Below are 18,838 nucleotides of genomic sequence, written 5' to 3'. Positions count from 1 at the left end.
GGTTCAGCCCATTTGGGCCACACAGCATCAGCAGCCTCTCTTCTCTCTGGCCTCAGTTTCCCTATCTGGAAAACAAGGGTTCTGACCTTGGTTTCTTGGGTACCTCCATACAAAAGGATGCTCTGGGTGAAGCTGTTGGTGCAGAATTGCCATCCCTAAGTGCACCAGGCCCCTCCCTCAGCCCTGTCCTTGTTCTCTTCAGTGGCAAGCAGAACTCATACAAGACTACCAGGGTGTGTGGGGTAACATAACCCCTGCTGCAGAGCCTGGCTAATCAGCCTGGCTGATCCTGGGCTCTAATCACAAGTGAACAGTTTGGTACTGATGGCTCCCAGCCCAGGGTAGGAGGTGCGGAGACAGTGGACCCCAGCATCCCCCTCCATCAAGAATGGTAACAGTCCACCCATTACCAAGGTCTGGAAACCCAGGCACCACCTGCAGGAAGTCCCTGATCGAGGCTGGGCTTCTCTACCACCTACCGCCTCCTCCAGAAGAGGGACAGCTAGGAGACATGCTCTGAATATCTAAGACCAAGGCAGGAAGCAAGTGGACCCAGGCCGTGGCCAGCTCAAGCACGCAGCTTCAGGTAGTGGATGAGCCGTGGGATTCAACCTCTACCCAGAAACTTGAGTCCCTCTCTGCCCCTGCACAGGACATGCTCCAACCAGGTTCTCCATGTACAAGTGGGAGGCTTGAACACAGATCCTCGGACAAGGCAATAGAGAGGACGGTTTCCTGCTAGGACTGCGCTGACTGGGGCACAAATGCCAACCTCACTGGGGAGGGGCCCACAGCAACACTCTTCCTTGATGAACCATTTGCTTCGTCTGACCTCTGGGGAAGGGCCTGAGTTAACTGTGCCTCTCCGAGTCTGCTTTGAGAATAAACCCAACAGAAACTGTGGACGTTCCTTCTGTTTGCTGAAAATAAGCAAGAGGCAGAGGAGGGGAGCCAGGTACACTCCAGGAAGGACCCCTGGGCCACCTCCTCAATCACAAGTTCTGAGGCAGGGTCCTGAACAATGCCCACACAGTCCTCCTCTTGGTGACTGCTAGGCCTTGGACTTGGGTTTGGTTAGGTAGAATGTTCTTGGCCTGTCCTCTGTGGAAGACAATGCATGTTAGCTGTGCTCCAAAAGAAGAGGCCACAGCTGGTGCTGGGACTTGATTGGCGGAGTACTGGTCTAGCATGCATGAAGCCCTGGACTTGATCCCAGCACTACCTACCTAAGCTGGGCTTGGTGGTACAGGGCTATAATACCAACATTAGAGGGGCAAAGAAAGGAGGGCCGGAAGTTCAAGGTGAGTACAAGACCAGCCTGGGCTATATGAGAACCCCTACTTCCCATTAAAGGCCAAAGGTACAGGGCCGAGGAGGAAGACCTGGCTAACCTAGAGACAGGTGCTGCTGGGGCCCCGGTCCCTGCATGGATTAACCAACTGCTGTAGGGCAGGTGCCCCACAGGTGTGTGTCCTACTCCTGCCTGGTGAGGCTCTGACTGAATGACCCAGAAGAAAAGCTCAGGCCCCAAAGTGTGATTAGAGGGCAGGGCAATGCCCGCCCGCTGCCCCCAGCGTCTGCTGGCCACTTTGATGTGAGGCGAGTCACCTGAGCCCCACGCCTGCTCTAACTTTTAAGAGCAGTGGTGTGCCCAAGCCCCACGGGCTTTCTTTCTGAAGCAAGGTGCTGTTCTAACCTGTGAATAAAAACCGCCAATTATCTCCAAGGCTGGAAACTCAATCCGGGCTGGTCTAGAGAGAAGCAACTGCATCTAGGAGGAGCGGACCAAGACCACATCAAACGCCCTGCTCCTGGGCCCCAGCGACAGATCAGGCATCGGTCCTGGATCCCAGCCAGCCACCGAGAGGAAGATATCAGGAGGCAACAGGAAGATGCCCAGTGGCCACCATCTGCTCCCACAGGTGACACTTCTGGAGAGAACAGCAGGATTCCTGCTCCAGCTAACACTGCTCTGACCCCAGGTGCAGCGGATGATATACATACTCCAACCCCCACCAGGCTACCCTGACCCCATCCAGATGCTGCCCCGACACTCTCTCCTGCCACCACCTCTGTTCCACAGCCCTGGTCAGTCACACACCACCACCACAGGAACACCCAACCACACCCTCCCCAGAATGGCCAGGTCACCCCCCCCACACTCCCCAGGAGGGCCAGGTCACCCCCAGTCACACATACCCCCAGGAGGGCCAGGTAACCCCCCAGCCACACCCTCCCCAGGAGGACCAGGTCACCCCCAGCCACACACACCCCCCAGGAGAACCAGGTCACCCCCAGCCACACCCTTCCCAGGAGGACCAGGTCACCCCCCACCTCAGCAGTAGACTCAGTACCAAGCACACGATCTGTCCACACAGCCACCCTTGGAGGAAAACAGAAAACTTAGCCCAGCTCTGAAACAAAGCTGCCTGAGGACCCAACCTCGCTCCCTGCCCAACACCTCTCTTGTTCCCCTTTCTGTCCCATGTTAATGTTCAACGTGTCACAATAAAGCCAAACACATGACCACGCATCAGGTCCAGAACCCAAGGCTCCTTCTCCCCAGCCCTATCTCCCCAAGAGATGAGTCCATCCTTTGGTCACCTTCTGTGGCACTTGGGCAGGGGTTCTCTTGTGGCCAGGATTACTGGCATCTCAGTAGCCTCAGGGTACGGCTCCAGGATGGACCCAGTCCCACCCAGGACACCAAGATCCACATTAAGTGATCCAGTGAGTGTTCTCATGTCAGCCTGCACACTTCAAACCACATCAAGAGGACATCTGCAGCTCACCCTAGCTTACTCAGTGCCCGCCGTACGCCGTGGGGCAGCAGCAAGACCTGGGCATAGTCAGCCTTCAAATATTTGTGACCGTGAGCTAAAGCCAGGGCAGAGCACCCAGTCACAGAGACCAACTGCACTGTTAACACAGACAGGCCGAACTACCAGCAGCTCTCTGGAGACTCAGACCAGGGCTCACAGTGTCTCAGCAACGGGGGTGCTGAGGTGAAAATTCCCAACAGGAGTGGAGGCTCACACAGTGTCTCAGCATGTGGGGTGCTGAGAGAGGAGGACTGCCCTGTGTCAATTAACAACAGTAATGATAATAAGGAAAAGATAAAACAGAGAAGGCTAGCGTCTTCTCCCAAGGTGGGGTTTGTTTGCGTCACAGAATTGCTCTATGTAGCCCTGGCTGTCCTATGTAGACCAGGATGGCAGCTCAGAGATCACCCACCTCTGCCTCCTGAATATTGGGATTAAAGGTGGGTGCCACCTTTCCCATCTGGTCAGAATTTAGAAACGCACGTGATCCCATGGCAACAAAGCAGCTGAAACCTCCCTGTAATAGTGCTGGCGTTTCTAGCCACACAGCAAAGATCTGGAGCAGTGGTTTTACAGTTCCTCATGTTGTGGTGACCCCCCGCCATAAAATTATTTTATTGCTACTTCATAACCATAATTCTGCTGCTATGAATCGTAATGTAAATATCTGGTATGCAGGATGTGTGATATGTGACCCCTTTGGGGGGTCACAATACACAAGTTGAGAACTGCTGATGGAGACAAAGGTTCCCAAGGCCACCTTTAGAGGCTGATGTGACCCCCCAGGATGACACTTGGGGTAGCTCTGCAAGGGAGGGGGTAGGCAGTGGGCAGTGACAGGAACCAGTAGCAAGTGTTCACTGCTTAACTGTTTTTGAAAATGCTCAGAGACACACATTAAGGAGGGTAGCAACCATTGGGAGAAAGAAGAAACCAGAAGATTCCTTGTGTAGGGCTGACCCTGGAAGTGCTAGGCTGGAGAGAAGGCTCAGCAGTAAAGAGCGCTGGCTGCTCTTCCAAGGACCTAGTGAGGTCCCAGGTATAGCCTAGAGGGCTCGCAAAAGTCAGGGAGGCAGAGCCACACCGTCACACAAGTCCTGGCAGTGCTTACAACATGACCTGGGATTGGGTGCCAAGGACTTGCAGGAGCCCCTGGGATCAGCTACTGCCCAAGATATCCAGTGTAGAAAATGAAAATGTCTCAATGTTCAGGTCGCAAGCACTAGCTGGACCTAGTCACCCAGGTGGATGTGGTCTCCACGTGTCCTCAGGTGCCCTCATTGTCTCCCAGTGTGCACTAGACATGTCTGACAACTCACCCCAGTGCACTACAGAAATGTGAGCAGTCCAAACTCAGGGTTCAGGCCAAGGGTGCCCACTCTACCCCACCATGAGCTCACTGTTGCCCTGAGAGGCTCAGCCTCCCGTGCCTCCTGCTGACCCCAGGATACCCTGGCCATAGGGACAAAAGGCCCCTAGTGGGACTCAGACCCTAGCGCCAGGCTCTTCGGCCTCAGTCACCCCCCACTCCCACCTTCTCTTTGGACAGCCATCAGGGCTATGACACCAGTTCTGTCTACGCTGCGTGCTTCAGGCTCCCAGCTTTTGTACCCAGTACCAAAAGGTGACCACAGAAAGCTGGGGGGAGTCCGCAGAGCCACCACGATGGCACCCTGAGAAGCGCAAGCCCACACTCCTCAAACAGGTTGCCCCCATGGCCATCCGTGCTGCACAAAGCCCCCACAAGGCCACTGGTGACTCGCAGAATTTGAAATGGACAGGACAGTGAGCCGAGGCGGCCCCCAGAATATCGCTGGGGTTCCTCCAGTCCCTCTGCACACACTCCAGCGATGTCATCTCAGCTACCCTTACTGCAAGCAGGGTAGTCTGAGTGGAAATCATCTCCCAGCACCCAGCTCTGCCCGATTAAAATGACCTGCAGGGTAGATTTCTGCACAAAAGCAAGGGTGGTGGTACGGGGTGGACTGGGCAGCACTGGACAGCAGAAGCAGAACCAGGGCACTGCCATCCACCCAGCAGGCACCAGACCAGGCTTACTCTGAGGTGCTGGCCGGGAAAACCAAGGAGCAGCCTCTGGGGAGTCCCAGAGGCCACCAGGCATTGGTAGCATCGGCAGAGCCCATCTCTCCAGCAGGTGGCACCCAAGGCTTAGAGTCAAGGTCGGGAACAGAGACACCACTGCCACATGTGGCCCATCTGGTCCAGCTCAGGACAATTGGGTATGTTCTCCAATCCGGCCTCCTGGAAGGGGCAGGTCTCAGACTGTCTTCAGGAGTTCCAAAGGCCCCACAATGAGGATGTCAGGAAAAGAACCAGGATTCCCAAGTCACCCCTGAGCTAGGGTACCCTGAGCCTCCTACAGGGAGCCAGCACCTCTCTCCAGCACTCACCGCCTGAGCACTGTGCTTTCCTGGCTTTTTTGAAGATTCCTCAATTACACTTCCCGCAGATTCCTCTCCCAGACCATGGGAAAATCCAGAGGCTCACAGCCCCAAAAGAGTAGTACCCAAGCCCCAGATTCCTTATCATTGCCCATGGCAGACATCACTTGGAGCCAGCCTGTCGCCTGAAAGATCCCAAAAAAACTCTACCACCAACCCCCAGAGTTGGCATCTGAAATGAGAAAACCAAAGGCCAGTCTAGTGCCCTGAGTTAATGAATTCCCCTACCTTCCTACCCCAGCTCCCTCTGCCACAAATTCTGAGGACACACAAAACAGAACCACCTCTGGCTTAGACTTTGTGCACTAACAGGTACGTCTCACACAGGTAAGAGATCACGCCTCACAACCTGATGCTCTTGTGTGGTCCACAAGCTAAGCAAGCCTACCCGACAGCCCCAGGACAGAGAGAAGCAAGGACAGAATAAGAACAAACTCATTCTTTACAAAACAGAAAATGATTGGCATTGCGACCCCCAGGCATACCCGATCACATTCACAGACACTGTGAAACAAAACGGTGACATTCTTGACATGTGAAACCACCCTGATGCCCCAAAGACCTGCCAGCTACCCCCCACAGGCCCTCTGCAGGCTTGGGTTCACAGAGGCCACCAACGCTGAAGACACAGATAGCCTGTTGGGGACAAGGGGAGCTGAGGCCTTCTCACTTCCTGGGCTTTGAGGTCCCTGCAAAAATCACTCTCTTTCCTTAGTAAGTCTCACCAGAGCAGCTTGGGAGAGCAGCAACTGGAGGGAGGCTGCCCTGCAGTGACGACCACGGCCTGCCAAGGCCACAGACTGCACCCACGTCCATCCCCAAGTGGTCTGCCCCAGGCACCGTCTTTTCTTGCTTGGTCTCTACCAGCTGCTGCCTCCACAGCATGGGCCCTAGGCCAGCATCTCTGTCCTGCCACCCTGGCTGGGAGGCCGTTCTGATGTCACCTGTACAGCTGCAAGTGCGGGTGCTTGTGCAGCTTCTCCATCAGTTCCTCCTCCTTGGGCTCTTCTAGGATGTCCCTGCAGAGTAGGGACAATCACACAAAAGCTTCAGAGAGAGAGATGTGCCTGGGTCTCTCAGAGGCTGCAAGCCAAGCCAGCAGGCATAGTCTACGAGTACCCAGGACTCAGTCCCCAACCAGAGGGTACTTTCAAAACAGTCTGTGGCAGGGCAGGGGGACATCAGCCTATAGGTCCTGCCTCAGGGAGATGCAGATGTTAAAACCTTCGTGTGCAGTGATGAGCACACGAGAGGAGGCTAAGAAGGGTTCAATGTAGAGAGTACCATGTACACAGCCTGGACTCTACCCTGCCCCAAAAAGAGTTAAGTGAAAGCCTGGAACCTTCAAGAGTCCTTCTCACACCCGCTGCATGACTACAGCTGGCACACAGCCAACGCTGGTGAAAGGCCATGGAGCCCATGACAGATGTCCTATGCAAGCAGAGGACAACCTCCATGATGTCACAAAAGGAGAAGGTGTGGCTCCTTCAGGCCACCTGGCTGTGTCCCATGGCATCTATATGAAGCTATAAGACACGGGAGGGTAGATGGTCCCTGCTACATGCTAGACCCCAAGCAGAGCAGAGTCCACGACCCTGGTGGAAGCACAAGTGTCCACAGTTGTGTTAAGCTGTGAGCATCTCTTGCCAGTTCAGCGGCAGCCCAGGGGACTGGATGGAGGCTCAGCGGCAGCCCAGGGGACTGGATGGAGGCTCAGCGGCAGCCCAGGGGACTGGATGGAGGCTCAGTGGCAGCCCAGGGGACTGGATGGAGGCTCAGTGGCAGCCCAGGGGACTCAGTGGAGGCTCAACCCAGGGGACTCAGTGGAAGCCCCTTCCCCCACCCCTGCCCCGTCAGCTCCATGCCTGGAGGCACATTCCCAAGGCCCACACCTGAACATGAGCTCCACAGACATCTGATAGGTGGTCTGCCGGGTACCAACAAGGAGCTGATTATGACTTTGAGGGTCCCATCTGTGGAGAAAGTTCTGGAGCAAGAGGAAAGATATAAGTATGGCACCAGCTTTGGAGCCAGAACCCCATTGCCCAATCTAGAGTCACAGTACAGTCACTGTAGGGAGCAGCTCACCCTGGACATCTGGATGCAGAGCCTATGAGATCCACACCAGTGAAATAACAAGATGCCCGACTCCATCCTCAAAACAGCTTGGGGTCCTGAGAACCCCAAGACCTTGTACTTGCTAGTTTTATGTGTCAATTTGACACAAGCTGGAGTCATCAGCTGAGGGAACGCCTCCATGAGATCCAGCTGTAAGCCATTTTCTCATTTAGTGATCAGTGGGGGAGGGCCCAGCCCATTGTGGGTGGTACCATCCCTGGATTGGTGGTCCTGGGTTCTATAAGAAAACAGGCTGAGCAAGCCACTAAGCAGCACCCTCCATGGCCTCTGCATCAGCTCCTGCCTCCAGGATCCATGCCCTGTTTGAGTTCCTATCCCGAATTCCTTCAGTGATGAACAGTGATTTGAAAGTCTAAGTCAAACCCTTTCCTCCCCAACTTGTTTTTTGATATTTCGCTGTAGCAATAGGCACCCTAAGACAGATGAGCCAAGACAAGCAGCTCAGAGGCCCCCAGCCAGGTTCCCTTCCGCCTGTAGTCTTGGTCAGTAGTGGGACCCACCCACCAAGACGCTAGACAGCTCAGTAGCCAATCTCAGGCCTGGACAGAGATATCAGGTACCTCCAGAAGCAGAGCCAGAAACAGGTTGACCCAGATGACAGAGGACACCAACCACCATAGCACAAAATACACTGTTGACCACCTGTGAACGACAAGGAGGCCAGGACTCATTTTGAGTGGGGTAAGATCATTCCAGATGGTCAAACAGCTCCCAACGCACATCAGTAAGGGCCTCATCACACCCTGCTGCTAACTCCAGTGTAGAGTGTAGTAATGTCCCCATAATGCCAGGACTTGGAGGTGCCAGAGACACCAGAGAAGCCTAGCATGAGGTGAAAGTTAGATTTAAACCCAGGCTGCTCTGCTGAGCTGGTCAAAGTTCTCCAAGCTATGAGCTAAATGAGTTACCTCGCTGTTCCCCTAGGACTCCACCCCATGGAAATCCCCAGAAACCCCAGGCAATAATATACACCATTTATTTCTCTCACACTTGCACCCCCAGAGTGCATGAGCCCAGGACTCTGGCTATCTCCCAGTGTAGTGTGGATGAAGGCTGAAGCCTGCCAGGACACGGCTTGGCCAGCCTTCTAAGGTCAGGGACTAGTTCCCTCCACAGTCTGCCCAACTCAGAGCCAGCACTGGGGCAGACAGACTTACGGGCCTGAGTAGCGCCGATAGGCGTCCAGGAGTACCTGCCAATTGTTCACCACCATCACGTTCCACAGCGTGATCAGAGCAGCCTGTGGGGCAGCAGAGGTAGGGTCCAGGAAGGCCCAGGACAAGGCACAGGAGGAACCCAGGGAACGGGCAAGACAGAGGGGTGTTCCAGGTGAGCTGGACCAGGGGACAAGGCAGAGGACTCACAGCAAAGTCATCAAAGTTGTTGGACCAGTAACCTAGCTGCTCGAAGCTTCCACACGGGGCTGAGCTGTTGTTAGGCACCAGGCTGGAGACACAATGTCCCTTGGTTAGAAGCTGTAGCCAGGGGCCTGCTCAGCCAAGCACTGGCCCATTCTTCAGCCCAGCATGGACTATTAGGTCCCAGGGGAAAGGCAAAGGAAGATGCTACTTTCCAGCCACACAGGGAGAGTATATAACATGACCCAAAAGGCCCCCATCCCTGCAATCTTTGACTCCAGGTTCTGAGGATGGCACTCTACCCCCAGTCCCATTGCAGCACCTTCATAGCCTAGACCCTCATGAAGGGGACCCTCAGGAGACCCAGGACAGGACACCTACAAGAGATGTTTAAGGAAAAGGCCCAAAGAGGTGCCCATAGGCTAATGGCCTCAGGCACAGTCAGTCCCTTACCTGCTGTTGCCAGGAGGCACAATGACACCTCGGAATAGGTTGATCCCAATGATGGCGAACACGTAATATACCACCTGGAGGAGGAGCTGCTGTCAGTATAGCCAAAGGAGGGGAGTCAGGGGAGCACACAGACGACCCTGTCCTAAAGATGGAAGCCGGGGAGATAGGAAGCACCAGGCTAGCTCTCCAGGAGATCTAGGTGCTTCTCAAGTTCCACAGTTGTAGGCCTGCTATCAGAGAGGACAGACCAGGCCATCTGGCCTCAGCCGAGGCCCAGAAACATCTCAGCTTCTGCCTGGCACACAGGGCATCAAGCCCTGAAATATGTCTACAAAGAGCATCTTTCAAAATCTCAAGCTTGGGCTTATGGGGGCTGTGTGGGCCCTGGTTAGGCCATTTGTGATTTTCTCACTGTTTCTTACTGTGGTGCAAGACCCAGGAGTTATGAGGGACTGGGCAGTTACCACAGGACCCTGGAACAGAGTGGGGATAGTAACCCCAGGTCCTCTTTGGAAGGAAGGGACCAAGTCTGGCATTCTGGCACTGCTGTGAACTTCACCAGAGCGAAGCCAGGCCAGACACATGCCACTTAAGACTCCACAGAGCCAACCCAGCCAGGACTTACCACCAGGATCCCACCAAATGCCCTCAGGTTCTGGATCAGGCCTAGGATGGTGCTGGCTACTATGGCCACTGGCTGTGGGTAGGAAGAGGGTTTAGTCTAACTCTTCCTGCCCCGGAGACAACAGTGCACTCCACAACACACACCCTCGCCCTGATTAGGAGAGCAGGGGGGACCAGCAAGCTACCCCATAGCGATCCACACACACTTGGACACCACCTCAAGGCCACCTACACTCCTACATACATCATACTCCCTTAGATGCCCACACTACATACATCCTGTACACATCCACCACAAAAGAAACCCTACATACCCATACACGTTCACACCCACACTCACACACAAGCTCACATATCCCCCAAATATGCCCAGCCTCCTGTGGGTGCTGAGTCACAGGTCCCTTTTAGAGCCGCATCCAGACCCTGTGACCACCCTCTGCCTGCCCGCCCAGTGAGACAAGATTTGCATCTCTGTGACCCAGAAGCTAAAAGAAATGGAAGTATGAGCTCTTGATCCAGTGACCCCACCCCAGCAGCTCAAGAACGCTAAGGGAGCTTGAAGGTGTGTTTTCTGGAGATGGGTGCCCCTGCCCCAGATCACTGTGTGTGTGTGTGTGTGTGTGTGTGTGTGTGTGTGCGCGCGCGCGTGTACATACCTTCACGTTTGGGATGATGCGTAGGAAACGGAACACAATCAGTGTGTTTACCAGCCGTGTCATGTCCCAGAGCGACAGTGGGCCATACTGCTTGGGCTTCCTAGGAAGACACAGGAGCCATGTTAGGAGGTCCAGGGGAACGGAGCAGCCAGGTAGCAGGGGCAAACAGACAGCAACAATATCTGTATGGACACTAGGCAGAAAAAGCTCTCAGGAGGTGGGAGACTGAGCCTGGCCACACCCTTCTCACACCTAGTGCCCAGGTAGCCAAAGCCACAGCCACACGGTAACTACAGCCATACTTAGCACAGACACAAACACATCCACACCTCCCAGCACTGTTACAGCCACAGTCACGGTCACACCTCCTAGAACAGTCACAGCCACGGTCACACCTCCTAGAACAGTCACAGCCATGGTCACACCTCCCAGCACAGCCACAGCCACGGTCACACCTCCCAGCACAGTCACAGCCACGGTCACACCTCCTAGAACAGTCACAGCCACGGTCACACCTCCTAGAACAGTCACAGCCATGGTCACACCTCCTAGAACAGTCACAGCCACGGTCACACCTCCTAGAACAGTCACAGCCACGGTCACACCTCCCAGCACAGTCACAGCCACGGTCACACCTCCCAGCACAGCCACAGCCACGGTCACACCTCCTAGAACAGTCACAGCCATGGTCACACCTCCTAGAACAGTCACAGCCATGGTCACACCTCCCAGCACAGTCACAGCCATGGTCACACCTCCCAGCACAGTCACAGCCACGGTCACACCTCCCAGCACAGCCACAGCCACGGTCACACCTCCCAGCACTGCTACAGCCACAGCCACGGTCACACCTCCTAGAACAGTCACAGCCATGGTCACACCTCCCAACACAGTCACAGCCACGGTCACACCTCCTAGCAGTGACAGCCATGGTCACATCTCCCAGAGCAACCCCATAGCATGAAGGCAGAGATGGTATTCAATGCCCCAGGTCCCAGATCTGCCAAGCTCAGTTCCGAAAGGACTAACAGAAAGCTTGTCCCAACCTCAACCTATTATCTGACCTTTGGCTCTGTCCCATCACTGACCCTGTCCCATCTGGGCCTATGACTTCTGGCCCAACCTCCTATTCTATGATCTAGTCCTGACCCAACTCTGGTGGTTGCCACTGGGCTCCGGTGTCCCCATGGCTTCTCTGAAGCCATTCTTGCCCCAAATGTCACCCTCACAACTCCCAAGGTGATGGGACAAAGCTTGAGGAGGGCTTGGCTCACATCAGAAACAGGATTACTGCTCTCTCACGGCTCCTGCCTGGCAACATGGGTGGACTGTCCCTGCCCATCTCCAAGCTATCCCAGCAGACACCCCAGAGGCAATTCTGCAGGTCTATGCTGAACCCCCAGCCCTAAGAAGTTTCTCCCAACTGTGTTACTGTCTAAGTCAAGGCAGGGCAGGGATCCAAAGTAGACAGAAGTGGCTACAGGCCTATGCTAGCCAAGTCTTGACTCATAGGAGCCTCTCATAGCAATCTAATGTGCCATCCTCGGCACAGAGCAGCCTCACCCACCAAGGCACCTTGCATAAGCCTAGCACCCATTGACTATGCCAAAAGTCCTCGGACCCTACCCAGAAGTCTGTCAGTAGAGTAAGAATGGGTCTCAGTGGACTCAAACAATGTCCTAACACCTCAGGAAGGCAGGGACACCCTTTTACAAAAAATAAACAGACACTCAGAGCACAGGGATGAGCCAAGGTCACATGCTGGGCAGGTACTAGCAAGGGGATCTTCCCACACTACAGCCAAGGGACCCAGCCCAATCCGTCTTTGACCCCAGACTCCCCAGACCTGAGTTGGGCCACATTTTCCATGCTGGATGGCAGGGAAGAAGGGACATGGCCACTTGTTAGAATACCTTACAAGGGAACACCACTGCCCAGCAAGCCACTGCAAAGGGGACTGCCTGAACGAGGAGCGGTGTCCATCTCTGCATGTCCCCCACTCAGGGCAGACTCAGCCCACAGTCCAAGAACTCTATGGTAAAATGGCACATGCTCTGTGTGGTACTGGAATCTGTCACCAGGATGCAGTGAGACAGGTCACTGCTCAGGTGGTATCCCCAGGTTCTCTGCAATCACATACCATCCTGAGTGTGGCAATCGGTATACAGCCAGAGTAGAAATCTCCAAAACCTAAACCACAGAGAGAAGGGGGCTTCGTCCAGCAGTGCCAACCCAGGCGGCACCTGCAGCAGTGCCATCCCAGGCAGCATGCAACAGAATCCCAAGACTTCAGTGCATCTCCTGAGCATGCAGTGGAACTCGAGAGCTCAGGCCTGGCCCCATACATCCAGATGTCAGACTTCTGCCAGCCAGAACACTCAGTCAGGACTTCAGAAGCCACTTAGTCATAGATGGACCAAATTTCCTGGCTCAAGTAAGTCTCTCTATGCATGTCCTCAGGGGCCACTGGTTCTCGAAATGTCACACACCAAGTGTGAGCCCCTCACTCCCAGAAAGTGGGGAAAAGAAAGTTCATGGAGGGGCTGGAGAGACGGCTCAACGGTTAAGAGCACTGACTGCTCTTCCAGAGGATCTGGGTTCAATTCCCAGCACCCACATGGCAGCTCACAACTGTCTGAAGATCCAGTTCCAGGGGATCTGCCACCTTCACACCAGTGCACATAAAATAAAGTAAACAAACAATAAGAAATATTATTTTTTTTTAAAAAAAAAGAAAGTTCATGGATTTTCAAGGGCATCCTGGGTAGCTGAGACCCCTGACACTCACTTTACAGGCTGCACTGTGAACCAGTGGCACTGGAGGGCTGCGCCAGGGGCTGCATTAGCTGCCGATAGCGCTGGGTCCTGCTGGACCTCCCTCAGGATGAGAAGTGGTAGTCCAGCCCCTGTAGCACTCGCACACAATGGGATCAAAGTTCCTGCATCCAATCGTGCACTTCACCCTATATCCCTCAAGCCAGGAGCCCCACTTTCTCCTGGGTAGTCCATAATACTATCTGATCTATCTATCTATACTACACTATAAACCCAAAGGGCCCAGACAAAGCTGCCAGCCAGGCTCACGCAGCTGCCAGGAGAGGTACCCCAGCTTGCACGGACTTTACCAGTAGGACGATGGTGAGGATGCCATCAAACACGTTGCTACAGTAGGACAAGTAGCCCCGCAGGCCCAGCGCGAACACCTTGCACAGCAGCTCCAGCACGTAGTACAAGATGAAGACGTAGTCAAAAATCTGAAGAGGCAGAAGAACCCAGCACCAGCCTTACCTGCTGCATCCCAGAGCTGATCCTAGGACACCAAGGCCTGTGGCCACAGCATTCCCCCCCACCTCCGCTGCTGCCCTTCCGGGACCCCGTCCCCCGTGCTTAGGGCATCGCTGGCATTTCTGCTTCTTGTTTTGTTCTATTTCTGAGGTCCACAGACACCCCAGGAATGTAGATCTGCACCTGACCCGCACCTCCCCAACCAATGGGCAATGAAAGGGAACATTCTAGGCCAGCTCTTGCCTGGGAAACCTGAGCTTGCAGAAGTTTCTCCCCAACAGGACAGAGAGCTTGGGGTGAGAACTCATCAAGGAAGATGGCCTCCACCAGGAAGGAAACACAAGCAACTCTTCCTCTAAAGGGAGTCATATAGACTCCCCCCCACACACACACAGGACAGACCGAGGGGAGGCTCACTCCCCAGGTGTACACAGTTCTGTTCATTCTGAACTGTGAGACAACCTCCACACAGGCACAAACAGAATCTAACATAAACAATAGGCTTCTGCTTAAAGTTCCAAGTGGAACGCTTCAATTCCCAAGGGATTTGACAGACCCTTTCAACATAAGAGATCACGGTTAATTCCTGGAGGCAAGGCCCAAAGCCTGAAGCCACACAGTTCATAGGACCCAGTCGGCACTGCAGCCCAGCTGGTCTCCTCTCTCTACAAGACCCAGGACCCTCAGTTTCCCACCCCTCTAAGCAGGGGCCCATGGGAGTCCCCACCCAGACACTCTGCCTATCTAACCAGAGCCTCCATCCCCATGAGGGATCTCTGCTCTGGACTCAGCCACTCTGTCTCCGCCCTGTTCCTCCTCCTCACTGCTCTGCCCCAGCAGAGCTGACAGTTCCACAGGCCAGCAGGCACCCTTGAACTCACCCCCAGGACAAAGTCATCACGTTCCCCAGGCAGCAGGTCTGAGTCCAGCACCAGGAATACCTGCAGAGCCACAGAGGAGGATGGCTTACCACTGTGGCCAGTCACAGTGTTAGCGGGGAGGCGGGCACAGGGGAAGGCTGGCTGCAGGAGAGGGCCTCCCACACCACCACAGGGTAAGCCCCCACTCACACAGATAGACAGGAGGTTTCCCAGAGCGATGACATTCCCCAGGTAGTCGAAGTAGCGGTGACTGAAGATGAACTGGACGCTCTGCAGAAACGGAGACTGGTACTGGGGCTTCGGCGGGTGCTACAAAGGGAAGCCACACTCTCAGAGCTGTGGTGAGGCAGGAGACATCCTCCTGCCTTACCTCCTGCTCTGACCCATGTAGCTTCAGAAGTAATCCCAAACACACGAGAGCCTTAGCACAGTGACCTTTATAGCAGCGGTCTTATATAGCGAAATGACCTAAATGTCTAATGCCCTGTATGTAACCATGACACATGAGTCATTTGAAATGTATGCTTGCAGGGGGAGGGGGCACTGGAAAGATGACTTAGTGGTTAAGGGGACAGGCTGCTTCTTCAGAGGACCCAAGTTCAATTCCCAGTACACACTTGGTGGCTTACAACTATCTATAATTCTAGTCCTAGAAGATACAACACCCTCTTCTGGCCTCTGGAGGCACCAGCACACATACGGTGCACAGATATGCATGCAGACAAAACACCCATACACATAAAATAAATAAAATAGTTTTAAAAACAAGATGCATGCTTGGGAGCTAGAGAGATGGCTCAGCAGTTAAGAACACTAGCTGCTCTTGCAGAGGATCCAGGCTCAGTTCCCATCACCACCATGGTACTTCACAGTCATCTATACTCCAGTTCCAGGTGATCCAGTGACCTCTTCTGACCTCCACAGGGACCAAGCACACAAGAGGTATATACACATACATGTAGACAAACCCCTCATGCACAAAAAGGCCTTGTTGCCGAGCCTGTCGAGCTGAGCTCTACCCCTAGGACCCATGTGGGAAAAGAACAGCTTCCCGTAAGTGGTCCTCTGAGTGGCACACACCTTTGATCCCAGCACTTGGGAGGCAGAGGCTGGCGGATCTCTGAGCTCCGAGCTCGAGGCCAACCTGGTCTACAGAGCAAGTTACAGCACAGCCAGGGCTACACAGATAAACACTGTCTTGAAAAACAAAAATAACTGAATAAATAAACAAATAACCAAAACTGCAAAGGCATACCGAATGGGCAGTACTTTGTGAGACATTCCTAAACCTGGCTCGCCAAGTGCTAGGACAACAGAACGACAACCCAGGGGCACTGTGGCCGTCCAGAGTGGACAGTAGTGGAGGGCGGCCTCACAAGACCAGTGTTTTCTGGGGTCCATGACTTCCTGTGGCACCCCTGGCACAGGTACAGGGAAAGAGTGGGAGGTGGCGCGGCAGACTGACGCAGCAAACCACGGGAGCAATGCGCAGCTGCTGCAGCTTCGGGTATCGTGCAGTGGTGTGGCATCAGGACACATGGTGACTCTGCAGACATGTAGTCCCGGCACCTAGAGCTTCAGCCTGACCTGCTGACAAGTGAGCTGGTGTGCAGGGGCTGGCTGCCCAGAGGCCCTTTAGTGCTCTGCACACCCTGGCCTCTGTGGCAGATAGCGTGGTCCCCGCAGCTCCCAATGCAGATGCTCTCACTTTGCCAATGGCCCGCAGAGCGGCACTGGCTCAGGCAGGCCAGAGGTCTGCTCCCCAGAGATCTGCGTCATCTTCTGCACAGGAATCTCAGCCACATTCTCCACCGATGTCTGGAAACCTTCCCCAAAGAGCTCTGGGCCACCTTCTTTCTACAGGTATGAGCCACACTTCTCCACGGAGGCCTGAGTCCAGCCGGGGAAGGTCCCCTTCTAAAGTCATCCTTGCTCGGGCACTGTCCCTCAGCCCCAGGGCTCTTCCTTCTCTACCCAGGTCTTTCATCACCTCTGAGACTTCCTCCTAGGGATGGGGTCTTGTTTACGCTCGCTCCCCTGTGGTTTCTGCCTGACTGGAAGCACACTGACACCTTGCTGAGAGAGGTTCAGCATCTCCATCATGTTCAAACTTAGCAGAACATAGCCATACACTCCTGAGAGCTGAACCAACCAGTGCCCACGTGACAGCGGCTGCCTCTGGGGAGGGAAGAGAGGGGGTTTTCTAGTCTTTCACATCTACAGTGGTGACTACACTCACTGAAGGACTTTTTGGAAGCTGCACAGCACCTGCAGCCACCAGCATGCACCCGGCGCCTGCAGCCACTAGCATGCACCCAGCCCTCTGCTGACAGGCAAGCAGATCACGCAAGCTGCCACAGCCCAGCCTACAGCAGGGCACCTCTCAGAAGGGGCTGCCCCTAAAGTTAGCAATCCCCAAATAACTGAACTCACTCACTCAGTTTTGGAGGGAAGAGGGACATACTATAAGGGCAAGGACCCAAGGCTCTCAAAACTTCCAGATTTGAGCACATGTCTCAAGACCCAATCCTAGTCTTCAAATCTTGGACCACCAGTAACAGCATGGGCCACAGAGCAGGTAAGTCACTGGGAAAGCTGAGCAGTCATACATTGCTTTAACTCCACTCAGCATTCTTGAGCAACGACAGTGAGTTTCTGTGAGTTCGAGACCAGCCTGGGCTACATAGTAAGTTCGAGGACAGCTATGGCTACACAGGAAGACTCCATCTCAAAGAATCCAGAAAGCAGCCGGGAAAGGGGCCAGAGGAGGGCTACAGCTCAAGTGCTAGGCTGTCCCCAACCTGAGCCTGCTCTACTGAGCCTCGATTGCCAGACACAGTCTGTGTGTCTTTCCTCGGCAGCACTGCAACAGGATGCCAAAATACCCTGGCAGCAGGAGAGAGGAGTCAAGTTTGACAGCTGCTATGCTCCCCAGAGGTTGGCAAGCCCCAGCATTGGGAGAAGGGGCAGCCCAGCAGGCACCAGGCAAGACTAAGGAACAGAACCTAGATGGAGACGGCGCTCTTGCCAGGTCTGACTGTACCTAGACTGAAGGACAGCCAACCCAGCCCGTATGGATTCTCACGGCAGCCTCCTGAGGCAGCAGACCTCCTATCCAGGCAGGGAACCACCACCTGAGCCTCCCAGGCTCTAATCGCTGCAAGTCTGCATCCAACAGCATTTGTTTCACACGCCCCAAATCGAGGGGACCCTCTGACACCTCAGTGTCCACCTGGTCCAAGCAGAGGGCTGATGGCAGAGTACATGCACAGTGCTCCCTGATGATACGTCACCTTCACCAGACTCCTGTGTCCCAAGGTGGGGGCAGAAGCAACACCCCCAAGGACATCAGCAACAAGTGCATGCCTCCTGAAGGCCTGGGGAGGCCTGAGGACAACCACCGTGATGGCGACCAGGTCACGTAAGCCAACAACCCTCCCAGGGCAGCTTACAGAGAGGCTGATCCTTCATGCGCCACAGAATTCTCCACCCAAGCCCAGCCCTACTCCTAGAGAATGTGATACATTTGTAGATACTGCCTCTCTGGGGTGACTGACCATGGAAAGGTAGGGTGTGGGGAGGGTTTTATTCCATATGACTATGTCCTTGTAAGAAGATGATTTGGGGACACACACAGGGATGACCACCTGAAGCCACCATGGGCCAGCCACACGGAAGAGGCCTTAAGAGGTACTGGGCCTGGAATGTCTCCGTGAGGTATTAAATGTCCGTTGCTGTGGCTAAGGTGTGTCCTAAGGCAGGATGAGCAGCCAGGTCACACAGCCCTGGAACTGCCAAGGCTTCGAGCAGCAGGACACATCTGACCCCACTTTAGCCTGTCCAGCCCGAGACCTGCCCTGGTCCTCTCAGGGAGGACTGGCAGGGAGAGTAGTCCCTCTGCCTGCCTGGGTACCTGAGCTATGCCCGGCAAGGCTGCTCACCCCAGAAACCCACACTGGCACGTGCAGACATTCTTGTCTTCTGACTGGGGCTGAAGTGGAAGCTAAGACTCCCAAGGGACAGTGCACAAGCGTCCAGAGTGAGAGGCAAAGGCCTTGGAAAGGGTTAGCATTTAGACCTCCCAGAGGAATGGCCAAAGGACTTTGTTTCTGACAGAAGAATGCTGTGGAATGTTCCTCTGGTCAGGCTTGCCCAGGC

At 54.6% G+C, this 18,838-nt stretch overlaps 1 protein-coding gene across 1 annotated transcript in view; it reads right to left on the bottom strand.

The window, feature by feature from the left end:
* Positions 1-5,725: 5,725 nt before the first annotated feature.
* The window catches only part of Tpcn2 (two pore segment channel 2), a 30,760-nt gene continuing 17,647 nt past the window's right edge, over positions 5,726-18,838 (bottom strand). Inside the window, exons 14-25 of the mRNA XM_041661683.1 lie at positions 14,870-14,989; positions 14,681-14,740; positions 13,640-13,768; positions 12,655-12,704; positions 10,515-10,614; positions 9,860-9,931; positions 9,235-9,308; positions 8,788-8,869; positions 8,581-8,663; positions 7,984-8,065; positions 7,177-7,271; positions 5,726-6,303 (exon numbers count right to left, since the gene is read on the bottom strand). Coding sequence (XP_041517617.1) covers positions 6,225-6,303; positions 7,177-7,271; positions 7,984-8,065; positions 8,581-8,663; positions 8,788-8,869; positions 9,235-9,308; positions 9,860-9,931; positions 10,515-10,614; positions 12,655-12,704; positions 13,640-13,768; positions 14,681-14,740; positions 14,870-14,989 — 1,026 coding nt within the window. The 3' untranslated portion in view covers positions 5,726-6,224. The remainder of the gene's footprint in view (positions 6,304-7,176; positions 7,272-7,983; positions 8,066-8,580; positions 8,664-8,787; positions 8,870-9,234; positions 9,309-9,859; positions 9,932-10,514; positions 10,615-12,654; positions 12,705-13,639; positions 13,769-14,680; positions 14,741-14,869; positions 14,990-18,838) is intronic.

This window comes from Microtus oregoni, unplaced genomic scaffold (genome assembly GCF_018167655.1).
Source record: "Microtus oregoni isolate MIOR12 unplaced genomic scaffold, Mior012 000012F_ref0000307, whole genome shotgun sequence".
Taxonomy (NCBI): domain Eukaryota; kingdom Metazoa; phylum Chordata; class Mammalia; order Rodentia; family Cricetidae; genus Microtus; species Microtus oregoni.
The sequence above is the reverse complement of the archived record's forward strand: the minus strand, read 5'-3'. Positions and strand labels throughout refer to the sequence as shown.